General features: G+C 35.6%; 1 protein-coding gene across 1 annotated transcript in view; it reads right to left on the bottom strand.

Annotated features, from left to right (window-relative positions):
- Positions 1-15,003, bottom strand: part of LOC150103427 (RING finger and SPRY domain-containing protein 1-like) — a 358,201-nt gene that overhangs the window by 195,633 nt on the left and 147,565 nt on the right. Inside the window, exon 9 of the mRNA XM_090397430.1 lies at positions 12,170-12,274. Coding sequence (XP_090253556.1) covers positions 12,170-12,274 — 105 coding nt within the window. The remainder of the gene's footprint in view (positions 1-12,169; positions 12,275-15,003) is intronic.

Below are 15,003 nucleotides of genomic sequence, written 5' to 3'. Positions count from 1 at the left end.
TCTCTAAAGCCTTCTTATTAGTCATTCTTGTGGTCCATGGGATTCTTAATAGTGTCCGCCACACTCATATTCAAATGAGACAATTCGCTTTTCTGTCTTTTCTGTTTGACAATTCTAACTTTTGTGGGCTTACTAACGCCTCTATCTTTAATCATTTTGGTCAGGTTTAACGTAGTTTTTTCCTCCTATGAATTTCATCTTCACATTTACCATCATTTCTTATTCTGAATCCCAGTAAATTATAACTTTCAACTAACTATATTTTATCTATTTATGAACCTATGCACTGCATATAATTTCTCCTATATAATCTACTTACTGGCTTATTTGTAACTGCAGCTCAATCCTGTCATATTATAGCAAAAGACAATCTTTACTATTTTGTTGTTCTTTTTCAATTTACTCACCAACTCTTTCATATCCTTTCTCATACCATTTATTTTTCTTTCAAATTATTTGTCCTGACCAGCACAATCATATCATCCACTTGTTCTGTATGCTTACCTATTGATTCAGTCACTTCATCAATCTTTGCACCTGGGAAGCACACTAGTATATCTAGTTATTCTATTCCCTCAGTTATACGGCTGATGGGGGTAGCTATATGCTACCATACTAACGAAATGACTATGAGCAAGGTGGTTCCCCCCATTGCCTTCCTTGCCATACTATATCCTATGACTGTATCCTGTATGTTCACAGGGCCGGTTTGCCCCAATTCCTTTGGAGGCCAAAGGAATGCCACCAGAATTTAAAACTATGCTATACAACACTGTCAAGCTAGTTAATTTTATTAAAGCTTGACCATTAAATAACAGATTATTTTCAGTACTCTGCGATGAAATGGGTAGTGAATATACACAACTTTTACTTCATTCTGAAATTCACTGGCTTTCCAGGGGCAAAGTACAAATTAAGGCAAGAAATTTTATTATTTGTAAATGAATGTAATTCTAATTTTGCATCACTCCTTGTTGACAAAGCATGGTTATCAACGCTATCCTATCTTTCAGACATTTTTTCCCAACTTCTGCACTACTTGAAGACATCCACCTAATAAACAACCGCAGTATGGATTCCATTGCTGCCAATCAACAGAGATGACAAATCAACATTTGTCCAGAGATGGGTGACATATGTGAGATCTGCACACACATGTCACCCATCTCTGGACAAATGCCATGAAGAAGTTTGGCGAATCTCAGGTGGTTGCACTTGATATCTCCAAAGCCTTTGACTGGGTCTGGAACAAATGCTTACTAAACAAGCTACCATCATTTGGTCTGTCCCAAAACTTCTGAAGTTGGATTGTCCCAAGACTTCTGTAGTTGGATTGCCAGCTTTCTGTCTGGATGCACACTGAGTATGATGGTGAATGGTTCCCTATCCTCTTACCATTCAACTAATGCTGGAGTTCCACAAGGTTCTGTCCTCTCACCAACCCTCTTTTTGCTATATATCAATGACCTACTTCAGTTGATCTCCAACCCAATACACAGTTTTGCAGACGACAGCAGATTACACTCCTCACTTTCATTTGATAAACCCTACCCTACACAACTCTCCTCAACCTACACAGCATCAACAATTCTACCTATTTTCATTGTCTTTGTCTTTTTAATACTGACCTTCATACCATATCTATTACAACACTTATTCAATTTAGTCAGGGAATCTTGCAAACTTGTAGCGGATTTATTTAGAAGTATAATATCGTCCACATAAAGCAAACAGCTGACATTAACATCTCCAATTCTGATATCATGTTTCATACCACTTTCCTTCATAATGTGATCCATATAGATAATGAATAACAGAGGGGATAATGTACATCCTTGTCTCACACCAGATTTAACATTAAACCACCTTCCTGTACTTCCTTCAATTCTAACTGCCGACTTATCACTCAAATACAGACTAAGTATTGCTTGATATAATGCCCCATTGACACCATATAACTGTAGCGTATTGAATGGCTTCTCTCTTAGCACCTTGTCATATGCCTTTTCCAGATCAACCAAACTTAAATAGAGATCTTTGTTATATTCCCATGCTTTCTCAACTATTTGTTGTATCCTGATCAGCATTTCTGGTCAAATATCATCTACTCCTGCTGCCTTTCCACATTTCAAGCCTTTGATGGCTTTTTCTACTTCAAGTATTATTACTATTATTATTACTATTATTACGGGCAACTCCAGGGAGTCATTGGACTCATCGAGGGAGGCCCCAAATCATATTCATCACAACTATTTGACATTCATACAGTATTTATCATACCTCGCCTTAAACTCATTCACTGTCACAGCATCCACCACAGACTCGGGGAGCGCATTCCACTCATTCACTACTCTAAAAGTAAAGAACCCAGCTCTAACACCTTTACTAACCACACTTTTGCCCAGTTTGCCCACTTTTGCCCAGTGTCCCCTAGTCCTCCCACAACCAGCCCTGTTCTCAAAAATATATTCTGAATCAATTTTATAGAAACCCTTCAGTAATTTGAATGTCTCAATCATATCTCCCCTCCTCCACCTATCAACCAATTTTTGCAACCCACAAATCCTCAACCTGTTCTCATACGGTTCATTCCACAGACCTGCTATCATCTTGGTCACTCGCCTCTGGATCCTCTCCACCTCCTCCCCATCAAGAAGAAACCTAGGTGACCAAATTTGAGCACAGTAGTCTAGATGGGGTCTTATCAAGGCTCGATACAAAGGAACAATAACCTGCTTGTCATCGTATTCTTCAGCAACCAAGTGATTTGATAAGCTGTTTTGGTCACTTTTGCAATGTGTCCCCTAAATTTCAATTCCTTATCTACCAACACTCCTAAATCTCGTGCCTCATCAATTTCCTGGAGCACGGTTCCACCAATGCAGTAAACTGCCGCCAATCTTTTCACCCCAAAATGCATAACCTTACATTTTGCCACATTAAACTGACATCCATTCTCCTTAGCCCAGACCTCCAATCTATCCAAATCATCCTGCAAAATTTTGACGTCATCTGCATTCACTATTGCCCTACCCAACTTCGCATCATCCGCAAACAAATGAACTGTTCAAATGAAAAGTATGGATATGTATTCCTGACTGCATGCCTGGTCAGTGTTTTTTATCATCACTGCTTGTTTCATTTAGCAGTTTTTTAAAGTAATTACTCCATACTTCAAGGATATCTTTTTCTCCCGTTTTCATGTCACCTTTATCATCTCTAACTCCTTTTACAGCACTCTTTCCTCCATTCCTAAGCTTCTTCAACAACCTCCAGAATATTTTGCCACCTTCTTGATATTTATTTTCTATGTTCTTGCCAAAGTCCTCCCATGACTTTTGTTTAGCTAGTTTTACACAGTGTTTACCTTTCTTACATTTATCTCTGTATTCTCTAAGAGCACAAGCTGATTTATTTGCCAGGAACTTTTGATATGCTTTCTTCTTTTCCTTCACTGCCTCTTTAACTTCCTGTGTCCACCATGGAGTTCTGATTTTTCTATCCTTGCAGACAACTTCACCACATGCCTCTCTGGCTGAATCAATCAGGGTTTTCTTCACGGCTTGCCACTGAATCTCCAAAGTTTAGTTCCTGTTCTCAAATCCTTTCATTTTTTTCTTCAATAATCTTTGTGTATTTTAGTCTATAGTTCACATCTGAGAGCAGCTCAACTTTTATTCGCTTTTAAACTTTCTTACATGTAATTCTTTTCAGTATGAAATTCACTTTTATCATGCTCAAGACTAAATAGTGATCACTTCCAATTTCAAATCCTCTGTACACTCTGGTGTCCTGCATCAGTGGGAAAACATCACTATCAACAATGACATGGTCAATGAGACTTTTCTTATTCCTTGCCTCTTCTCTCCATGTGAATTTGTGCACATTTTTATGTTGGAACATGGTGTTAGTAATAACCAGTCCATGTCCTGAGTAGAAATCCAACAGATATTTGCCATTATTATTAGCTTTGCTCTTTTCTCCAAATTTTCCCAAAATATTTTTGTATGTCTCACAATCATTTCCTATTCTGCTATTTAGATCCCCAACAAGGACCAACTTTTCCTTTTTCATTGTGTCAGTTGCTTTTTCTAAAGCCTCAAAAAATTCCTCCACTTCTACCTTAGTAGAACCTTCTGTGGGACCATAGACACAAATAAGCCTCATTGTCCAGTTCCTCATTCTCATATTTGCCCATATTACTCTACTTGAGACTGCCTTCCATTCAAGATGATTAGCCTCGTATTTTGTGTTGAATACTATGGCTACTCCTTCTTTTCCTTGATTGTCATTGCCTGAATGTAACATTTTGTATTTATTGCTCAGAAAGATCTCACCAGTTTTTGTCTTTTTTGTTTCAGTCAACCCTATCATGTCGATCTGGTACTTATCTAATTCCTCAGCTAGCTCCATTTCTTTGCCATTCAGGCTTCTTATGTTGATAGTACCGATCTTTAACTCTGGTGATGTTGAGTTGGGGTGTGCTTTTAGATTTGTTCCAGTAGCTGACTTTTCACTGTTTCCCCCTGGTTCCCTGGTGAAAACAACGGGGGCCTTGTTTAACCGTGGGACGCCCCAGTCGGCATGAAATTTTGTCATGTTGTACCATCATTTTTTATTTTGGTTTAACCAATAAGAATACAATTTGGTCGGCTAAATCCCAAATTGCTAGCCCATCCTCATTCGTTCAGTATCCAGGTAGATACCCAACAGAGTGTACCACGAGAAGGTGGGGATTTTACATTAGGTCAGAAGCCCTGGTTGGTTCTCCACATTCCTTTAAAGGCCACGTGGAGGTCTCCTCTCAGTTATACAGCTTTGACCCTTAAGCACCCCAATGTTTGCTCAATGGCCCTTCAATATCTAATCTGTATGAAACCTCTCTGATGTCCAGTTAGATATAACTAATTTGCAATATGAGCCAGATATCAAGTGTCAGTCTGTCCTTTAGCTATGTCAACTACACTTCCTTAAAAAGGTATCTCTAAACATTCTCGAATGAAGAAACAACACTGGCTAATAAAACCACCGTTTATTCTCAGAATTACAAACTTGTAGAGACCACAGGAATAGTTGTTTGCTAAATTGAATTTTTTTTTAGCACAACATTATATGTGGCTTTGTTAACAAAGTTTGTTATAGAGAGTTGAATGTAATAAGATAACATATATAAAACTGAATCTTCTGTATTTCACACAAAAAATTCAACTGTCAGTGAAATGATTTATTGAAGTTTTTGGAATAACAATAAACCTTGATTTTTTTTTATCCGATATTAAAAAAATACTTTCTTTTGAAGCACTATTTACTATTAAGAATATAGGTCTATTTAGCACAACCTGACAAATGATTTTCATGATAAAGAAGTAAATCTATTTTGAAGGTGAGAATAAGTATGGCATTTGTTTGAGCTACTTCAAGACTTTCTCAAATGATTTTCATCACAGATACAAGAATATCTTTCTTGTATCTCTGATGAAATTTTAGAAATCAAAGATGCAAGAATGCTTTTCGTGTATCTCTGATGAAACTCATTCAAGTTCCTTATAAAATTTTGACACTTTTGAGTGGTGCAGAAAATATAAGTTTATTAACAGCATTCAAGGTATTGTAAAGGCTTATGCTGCACAATACCTATTGTAATAAAAAGGATCTCTGCATTTAGGGAAAATTTAATGAAATAATTGAACCGAGTTTATTTGCTAAATGTATTGTTATATTAGCTTAAAGATTTTTTTTTTTCACTTTTAGTGTTAATACAAGCAATTAAAAACAGAATACAACTTTAAAAGCTGCACATAAGTGAAACAGAAGGTTAGAGAATTTCAAGAATACATTTATATGTGTATCCTGCTATATGTGTGCACATATTGTGATCTCTCAATTATCTGATCCTCAAATGAACTTTCAAAGTAACTGAGGTTTGGTGTGTCAACTGACTTCTGGTACAATTGACAGGCAAATTGCTTTTCCACTATGGGAAATGCTCATCTGAAATAATATCAATAATTCCTCCACTCAGTACTAAGCTTGTTGGAACATGTGCAGTTGCTGCTCAACATCCCTTCACAGTACACCTAGAAACAAACTGAACAAGTTTATTTTCCTGAGGACTGAGACAGAAGTTTTTTTTTATTTTTATTATATTTTTTTTATTTTAAAGAGTTGCAGGCTGTAATTGTTTGGGAATATGTCTTGAAGGCCATTCCAGAGGGGAGGGAGAGAGAGGTGAGCAGCTACAGCTCTTGTATTAACAGGTGCAACAGAGAGTGGAGGAATGATGTTTGCCAAGTGACCATGGAAGTACCTGTAAAACAGACACATCACCAGAAGTTTTTTTTTCTCTTCCACTTGGTTACACTATAATAAATTTAGTTTAATCCTCTACCCAAGTGTAAGCAAACAAAGTTTGTGCCTGAAGTATCTTCAGGACTGAGGCAACTCGTGGTAAAGGTGGGCCAAGCTCTCATCACTCCTTGTCTTAGTATCTTCAATAATGCAAAGCACATCTCCTTGGGAGATGTATAATGCTATGCATTAAGGGAACCACCTCAATGTCTGGCTCCCACTGACGAGACCTCAATAAAGGCCGAAACTGGTCTGGGTAGTGGCCCTTCCCTTAATGCATAGCATTATACATCTCTGCAAGGAGATGTGCTTTGCATTATGGAAGATACTAAGACAATGAGTGATGAGAGCTTGGTTCACCTTTACCACAAGTTGCTTCAGTCCTGAAGATACTTCAGGTGCAAACTTTGTTTGCTTACACTTGGATAAAGGATTAAACTAAATTTATTACAGACACAGTGCTAAAACACTGAACCTGTGAGTAGAGACTGAAGTGAGTCTGTAAGAGAGCGATCACCTATGAGCCTAATTACTCACCTCTGAATGGCATGAAAGATTTTAAGGGAAGTTTTAGGTGAACCACCCAAAACTTGTGAACAGTATTCTAACAATGAGCAGATTTGAGATTTGGATATAGTGAAGAGTTGGTTAGTTGTAAAACAGGCTCTTGAATGAAAGAGAATGCCAAGTTTCTTGGATGCTCAGGAGGCTATTGATGTGATGTGTTTATTCTAGAAAGACTGGAGATAACATTAATCCAAGCAAAGAGATCTGATTTTCTCTGGTGATTTATGTATTACTGAGAATAAGGGTAGGTGAACTGAGATCTCTTTTGTGTGAGAAAAGGCAAGACCACGTTTTGGCATTGAACATAAAGTTATCCTCGCTCTATTGAAGGATAGTATGTAGATCAATGTTTAAGGCACTAGTTGTAGATGATCTTGTAGCCTGGGATGTGAAAGTACTGCATGGTTTGTCAAATACGTAGGATGAGTGAAGAGTACTGTCATCTAAAAAACTATGGATAGGATTAGTGGTTATTGTGAGTAGGTCATTTGTGTACAGGAGAAAGAGAGTAGGTGAAAGGACAGAGCCTTGAGGCACCCCAGTATTGGTGGTGAAGCTTGAAGAGAAGGAGCCATCTACCAGACTCACAGAGAATGACTAGAGAGAGAAGGCTGGCTACCCAATTACAGAGGATGGCAGGGAGACCAAAGTATGGTACTTTGTTTAGTAGTGAAAATTTGGAAATTTCAAGAGTGACAGCACAAGTTTTTCTGAACCTTTCTATGGTACGAGAGTCCAGTGGTGAGTGATTCACGCTACAAGGTTAGCTGTGGAAATAGAATGGTAAAATCCATACTGGAGGTCACTGGTTAATTGGTAGGCCTCTACGTAGTGAAGGAGTTGACTGTTGATGATTTTCTCCATTATATTTGACAGGAAAGAAGTGATGGCAATTGGTCAGTAGTCTGAAGGTAGACTTCCATCACCCTTTTTTTGGAATAGGATGGATATGATTGCTTCCATGCATTGGAATAAGTACCAGATATACATAAATTATTACTATTATTATTACACAGTCACCTCCATGGAGTCCTAAGATTCATGGTGGGAGTCCCAAACTATCAAAACAATATCTATGAGACCTCTCCTTGAAATCATTAAAAGACAAATTCCTTACAACTGACTCAGGCAACCCATTCCATTCATTCACCACTCTCAAAGCAAAAAATCTAGTCATGCACTTGCTAACCACACTCTTACCCAACTTCCAGGGATGAATTATTGTTCTGCTCCCTCTAGTCAAGTATTGAAACATTTCCCCTGCATCAATCCTATAACATCCTTTAAGTAACTTAAATGTTCCTATCATATCCCCCGCCCACCCCTTTTTTACCTATCAACCAACTTTTGCAATCCACAAACCCTCAATCTATCCTCACAGGATGCATTCCACAGACCACTCAACATCTTGGCCACTCGCCTCTGGATCCCCCCCCCCCCCAAGAAACCCAGGTGACTAGATCTGAGCACAGTAATCCAGATGTGGTCATATCAAGGTTTGTAAAGAGGAATGATAACTCCCTTATCTCTGTTTATTAGTGTGGTCTTCAATAACCAAGTAATCCTGTGAGCTACTCTGGCTACTTTAGCAATGTGCTCTCTAAACTTCAATTCTCTATCTACTACTACCCCCAAAATCCCTACCTTCATCAATTTCCTGGAGTACTTCCCTCAATGTGATACATGGCTTTTAATCTTCATACCCCAAAATGCATAACTTGACACCTTTCCACATTAAATTGACATCCATTATGTTTTACCCATACTATCAGCCTATTCAAATTATAATGCAAGCTCTCTACATCACCTTTATTAACTATTACCCCCCCAACTTTGCATCATCAGCAAACAACTGAATATCTCCCTTCAAATTATTTCCTATATCATTTATCTACAAATTAAACAGCAATGTTGAAAGTGCAGAGCCCTGCAGCACATCACTAGTCACTTGCTTTCTCATGGATTCAGTTCCTTCATATATTACTTTTTAGTATCTGTCCATTAGTAACCCCTTTTATCCACATTAATTTTCTATTCATCTCTGTTTGCTGCAGTTTGCATAACAAACTTCCATGTAGTATTCTGTCAACCGCCTTTGTCAAATCAAACAGTATCATCGTGTAGCTATTCCCTTTATTCAATTCATTTGTCACTCTCTTATAAAAAGTTAGTAGACTATTAAGGCATGACTGACCCTTAATAGTCTACTAACTTTTTATAAGAGAGTGAATTCTCCTTTTGACCAGCTTTTCCAGTATTTTTATCAACCATCCCTCCTGATGATAGCAAATTATAAACCAAATAAATTTAAAAACTCAAACCCTCCTTTATGCAAAGGAATTATTTTGTCCTCTTTCTGCTTTCTTGAGACTTCAATTAAACATCCTAGTCAAAGACACTGCTGGTTCCTCTGTACATTCTCATAAAATGTAAGCAAATATCCCATCCAATCCAACAGCTGTATTTACATTCAGATTTTGCAATATCCTAAGTACCCCCAAATCTTCAACCTCTGTTCTTTCATCAGTAGCGCCACAATTTCGTCTGTCTCTGTTACCTCTCTACCATCTACACTCATTAAAGTTATCCTTTCATAGTCATTCTTCCTCCTATTTGCTACATAATTAAAAAATTAGATTTCTTTCTAATCTGTGTCTCCAAAGTTAATTGGAGACACAGATTGGAGGGAGGACTGACACAATTTGCACTCATTGTAGTTGATGCATGGCTTGTTCATCATCCCTGGCACCTCCTGGCCTATAGCAACAACCAATTTTAGATTTTGTGCTATTAGTCTCAATCTCACACCAGACTGGCTCAAACTCTTTTTTTGCACAACTGACTCCTACTCTCACTGGTTGCAATTCATCTGCTATCATCAGCAATAACAATACTAAATCCATCACATTCTATCCATGTAACTACATCATCTGCTGTTAGCCAAGTCTCACTAATGCCTATAACTTAAAACTTTTTTTGTTGGAGAACAGAAGCACTATTTTACTTAACCAACCAGCCTGCCATTGCTGGTTGCAATTGCAACCAATTTTCTGCTTTCCTGGTATTTGGCTCACTTTTTTTTAATGAGATTCATTTTATGAGATTTCTTCTTCTTTTTAGATGAAGTATGTAAAATAGTTGAATAAATTCTTGAAACTGGTTGTATGATATAACTTACAGTGTCTGAGTCATTTTCCTTTCTTCACCCTTGTTTATAATTTCAAACTCCATTTTGGTTCATTTGTATAGATATCGAAATAAGTAGAATAATGCAATTTATGATACTATCTGTGAAGGAGTCTGTAGAGGGACTTCACAGATAGTATCATATAATGGTGCTGACCAATACTCACAACACATATTAGTCTAGAAACATAAGTAACATCAGAAGCAACTAAATTTGGCTGAAATCAGTCGAGCAATGTAATGTGATGATGCCTATGAAGGAGGTGCTGATTTTTACAATCTCCTTTTATTTTAGTTGAATTAGGATAAATTTTACAGATAACCTTAAGAAATGTCAGAAGCATCCATATTTCAAATTTGTTCAAAATTAGTTGGATGACATGACTTGTAGAGGTTCTGCATAGGATATGATCCTCTAATGAATGCAACCCCTTTAATTTTTGTTTGAATAGTGAAGACTTAAAGTCCATTGAAGTATAAATGATATACACATGCAGAAGTTTTGCATTAACTTCTGCCACATTTTAGTCAAATATTAAGCTGAATTTCTCAGGGAACATACAATTATGTAAGAAAGAAATACATGCTGTATTTGGTTGAAATTAACTCAGCACTATCCGTAGATGTGTTTATGGAAGAGAAGAAAAAAAACACTTTTTTTAAGGTATCCTGTTAATTGAATTTAACATTTCAAATTTGATAGGCTGTGCCTTTTTGAATTTTCATATAATTCTGATGAAATTAGGAATAAGCTGCCCACATAATGAACTTACTTTTTTGATATCAGTTTGACAAAGCATTTTGTTCATGTAGAGAGATGCAAACTATGCGCATTGCTTTCTATTCATATATATTCAAGACTTTTTCTATTGACTTGCTTTCAAAGGAGAATGAAATGTTTTCCAAGGAGCGTATAACTGCACCTAGTAGTAATAATTCTTGGAGTTAAGTAGTCTCTCATCTTGTGGTGCATGAAGAGATCAGCCACATATTCATGGAATTACTGTACGTTTAGAGCATAAAATGAAAAATGTCAAGTACATAAATCAGAAAATTAACTTTTAAAAGATGCAGGTAAAAAGCTACAAATCCAGTAACTTTTAACCACAAATGGAAAAATCATTGTACTATGTCAAAGAAACCACAACACTATCAGCATACAACAGTTACACAAGAAAGTTCAAAGAGACAATGGAGATGTATGTGCCAACTCAATGCCATAAAAACTCATGACAGTCAACTATGCATGGTCTTCTCTCTTATCTATTAATTCAATAGAAATTAAATGATATAAAAGGAAATATGCCAGGCTTACTAACAATGATGCATATACATAAATCACATGGATTAAGTTAACAGAACTAAAAGAAAACTCTGATTATCCAACACAATAAGAATTACTTTTATGCATTCTGTAAGTTTGCAAGTATTTGAATGATCCATGAAAATGAACACAGGACCAAAGAAATCAATCAATCTAACAAAAAGCAATATTGTTCTATACAGTTTTTATATCATATATATTATTTTTTATATACTGTAAAGCTACCATTATAATAAAAATATTTGACCTTCTGCTTAAAGGTGGCATGGCATAAAAATATCTATATTTGATGTCTAGAGTGCAAATCACTATAGTTAATTAGGATAAACGTGAAATGTGCACCAGATTTCCAATATCGGTTGGGAGAATTGTTATTTGAAAAATTAGTACTAATGCACATAGATAAAGTATCTGTATGGTACAGTTTTACAGCTGGGTTTGTGATGGGCCAATATGTTTTTGAATAAATGGAACCAACTCAACCTGATATCTTTGCCCCCCCCCCCCACTTTGCAGCTCCTGCAACGATAATCAGATTTTAGTATGCTGTAAATTGTGAATGTCATTTCTTTCCTGATTCTTAGCACTGAGTCACTTCCTTTTGAAACTTACTGGTTTTACTGAATTTACATCAATGAAATCTAATTATTTTGCAATTTATATTTTTGCTAGAGATGCATCATAGGTGAATAAATTAATTAAAGTTACTTGGTATTCTAACCTAGAAAAATAGTTAAAACTTACAGTTAAGCCATCTGCAGATATCTTCAGGTATTCACTAACATCATTACTATTGAGCATTGCATTTAGATTTGTGCGATCTACGTGTTCAAATGTAAATGGCCTTCCCTGAAAATATGAACAGGTAAGAATAATCACATTTATGATAAATAAACAATAAATATATAAAGAAATCTTTCCATATGTCTTTCTGTTTCAATTAATTCACACTTTGATTTCTTTTTCAAGTCAGTCTATTACTAGTATGTTAAATGAATTCAAACATACATGACATACACAACAAAAACAGACTAAATGCATTTAGAGACAGCATTCCATCTGACTTGACCAATGAAATGAAGTAAATACAAGCAAGAATGTTAAGTTCATCTAGACACATCTAAGAGCAAATTTTTAATTAATATAGTTAGCAGGTTGCAAAAATTCACTTTTAAGACTACTTGCTATTGAAGTAATGAATCCCTGTTCCCTGACAGATAGTACTGTTCCCTTGAGCTTGAACTTTAAAAGGTACCAGCTCACAATGATAGCAGACAACAGCAACCCAAATCTGAATATAGGGATACTTATAAAATTTTTCCAGTCTGTGATACTTCTTGATATAAAATTTAAATATTTTTAAAAATAAAACTTGCAAATGAAAAAAAAGAAAGAAAAACAAATGTGTTTTATATGCCACCAACTTCACTCCCAATGTACATTAAATCTATTTACACAAATTTTGAATTGACATTTCATTGGGATGTGATGCATGTAAACACAGATGGGAGAGACAACTGTTTTCTTTTAACTTTTTGAGAGGACTAATAAGTAATGAAAATATTAATCTTAGCAAAGATTAGTATTCATAAATGGCCAAAATGAATGACAACACACAGTTAACAAAATTGCACATTTACACACTTTCAATGAACATTTAAGGCAGTGAAATCAAAGGAGTAACAAATATAACTGAAAGGGAATAAAATTTTTCAAAAAATTACCTATTAAACATTTAAATGGACATCAAAAGTCAAAAGAAGTTAGAAAGTCTCAAGGTAATTACAGAATGCTTTTAAGCTTTCCATTAACCTCCCAAACGGCCAAGACGTCTATAGACGTCCAGCTAAATCTGGATATGATTCAGCCCACCTGTTGAAAGGACAGGGATAAGAAGTGCAATTTGACCGTCATGTCCATTAGAAGGTGTGATAAACCCTCAAGCTGAAAAGAACGGTTAATCGGATTATCTCACGTTTGTAGCTGCCTCTCAGTTGCCATATAACAAGATATGCACTTCCTTGTTCTATGCTGGTTAACTGGATCTTAGTTATATAGGATAGACTAAAAATAGAGAAATTATTTATATTTTTGTTTTCTCTTTTTATTGTACAATCCAATTTTAATGTCTGGACAAAATAAAGATCCTTGCATAATTTCTTCACTTAAATATAGCCTTACCTTGGAGAACTAATTTTATTCTTAATTTTTTTGCGCTAATTTTTATCTAATCGCTTACTCGACAAAACATTTAATTTGTTCTCAAAGAAATTAATTCACGATAATTATTTGAAATATTATTTTTAAAAAAAGAAAAGAAAACTGGCTGCCGACGTTCCAGATTATATTATTTTTATTGTTGTTCTAAATCATCGAAATCGAATAATACTTCACAGATTTCCTTTAGGACGCGCTTGAGTAACTTTGCTTTATAGAGAATAACATGAAATGATTTAATCATATCACTAATTTTTTTTCTTTAGAGGTGTCATGAATAATAATACTCGACTGTTCTTTGTACTTTCACTTTCTTGGTTTCCTTGTATAATTGGTCATTATAAAATGGAATTAACAGTTATGATTTAAATTTATATGTATATATTTTCTGTATAATTCAGATATTATACTCCAATTTTTAAAGTAAGTGATACATTTGCTTATATTTTATCATTCAAAATATGTATATCAAATATGAAATTTCATTCCCACATTTTTACAATAGACATTTCGCCTTTGATAGTTTAACCCCCACCCCCCCGTTGCATCACTATCACGCACCCGAAAACTGTTATGAAAAGTAGATGCAGTTTTTATTTAATTTGTTATTTCTCTCTAGTAATTGCTGCACATAACTTTAATTTTTTGATACAGAAAATATGTGGTGATTATTATAAATTAGCAAATTATAAATCAGAAAATATACATATTATTTCCTGATTATTATAAATCAGGAAATTATGTGATATTCGGTTATAGGCGAAATTAATATTTAAAATCACTGTCATCCTTCAAATGCAATATCAGAATAAAGAAAGATGGAAAAACCAAACAAGTAATTTCTGCCTGTAAAATATTCAGATATTGCTTGAGGCTCTTTAGTGTGCTGCATGTTCTATTGTTCTTCTGCTTCTCAGTAGGGTGGGGGGTTAGTAATCTCTGTTAACTTGGAGCTGGGCGGAAAGGAATAATTAGTAAGTATACCCAAGACACAATTCATTTACAAGATGGCAAGCAGCAGTAACATTCAGGGTAAGCAAAGGAAACTTCGTGCGATGCAGAAAAGTTGAAGCCTTCGCCTTCGGCAGCTATCATTCTGCTCTGTAATGAGGAAACAGCATAAAAAATATTACAAAAAAGTGTTTGGACATATATCGAATTTTGTTATTTGGAACAGTTTCCTCTTGCACAAGACAAAATGTTTGTCTACCATAACATATCTAGAATACAGAATAGAAATTGCGAAAGCAATGCTGCATGCACATGTGCCTTCTTCAGCAAGCAGAGAAACAGGCAATCCTGCCAGACATCTGAGGTTGAACGCTGCTAACTCTAACCATTATCCCGAAAATCTACCACCA

The sequence above is a fragment of the Typopeltis vanoorti genome, chromosome 9 (assembly GCF_054136105.1).
Source record: "Typopeltis vanoorti isolate ZY-2024b chromosome 9, IOZ_Tvanoo_1.0, whole genome shotgun sequence".
NCBI lineage: Eukaryota > Metazoa > Arthropoda > Arachnida > Uropygi > Thelyphonidae > Typopeltis > Typopeltis vanoorti.
This window is presented reverse-complemented; position numbering and strand designations above follow the sequence as displayed.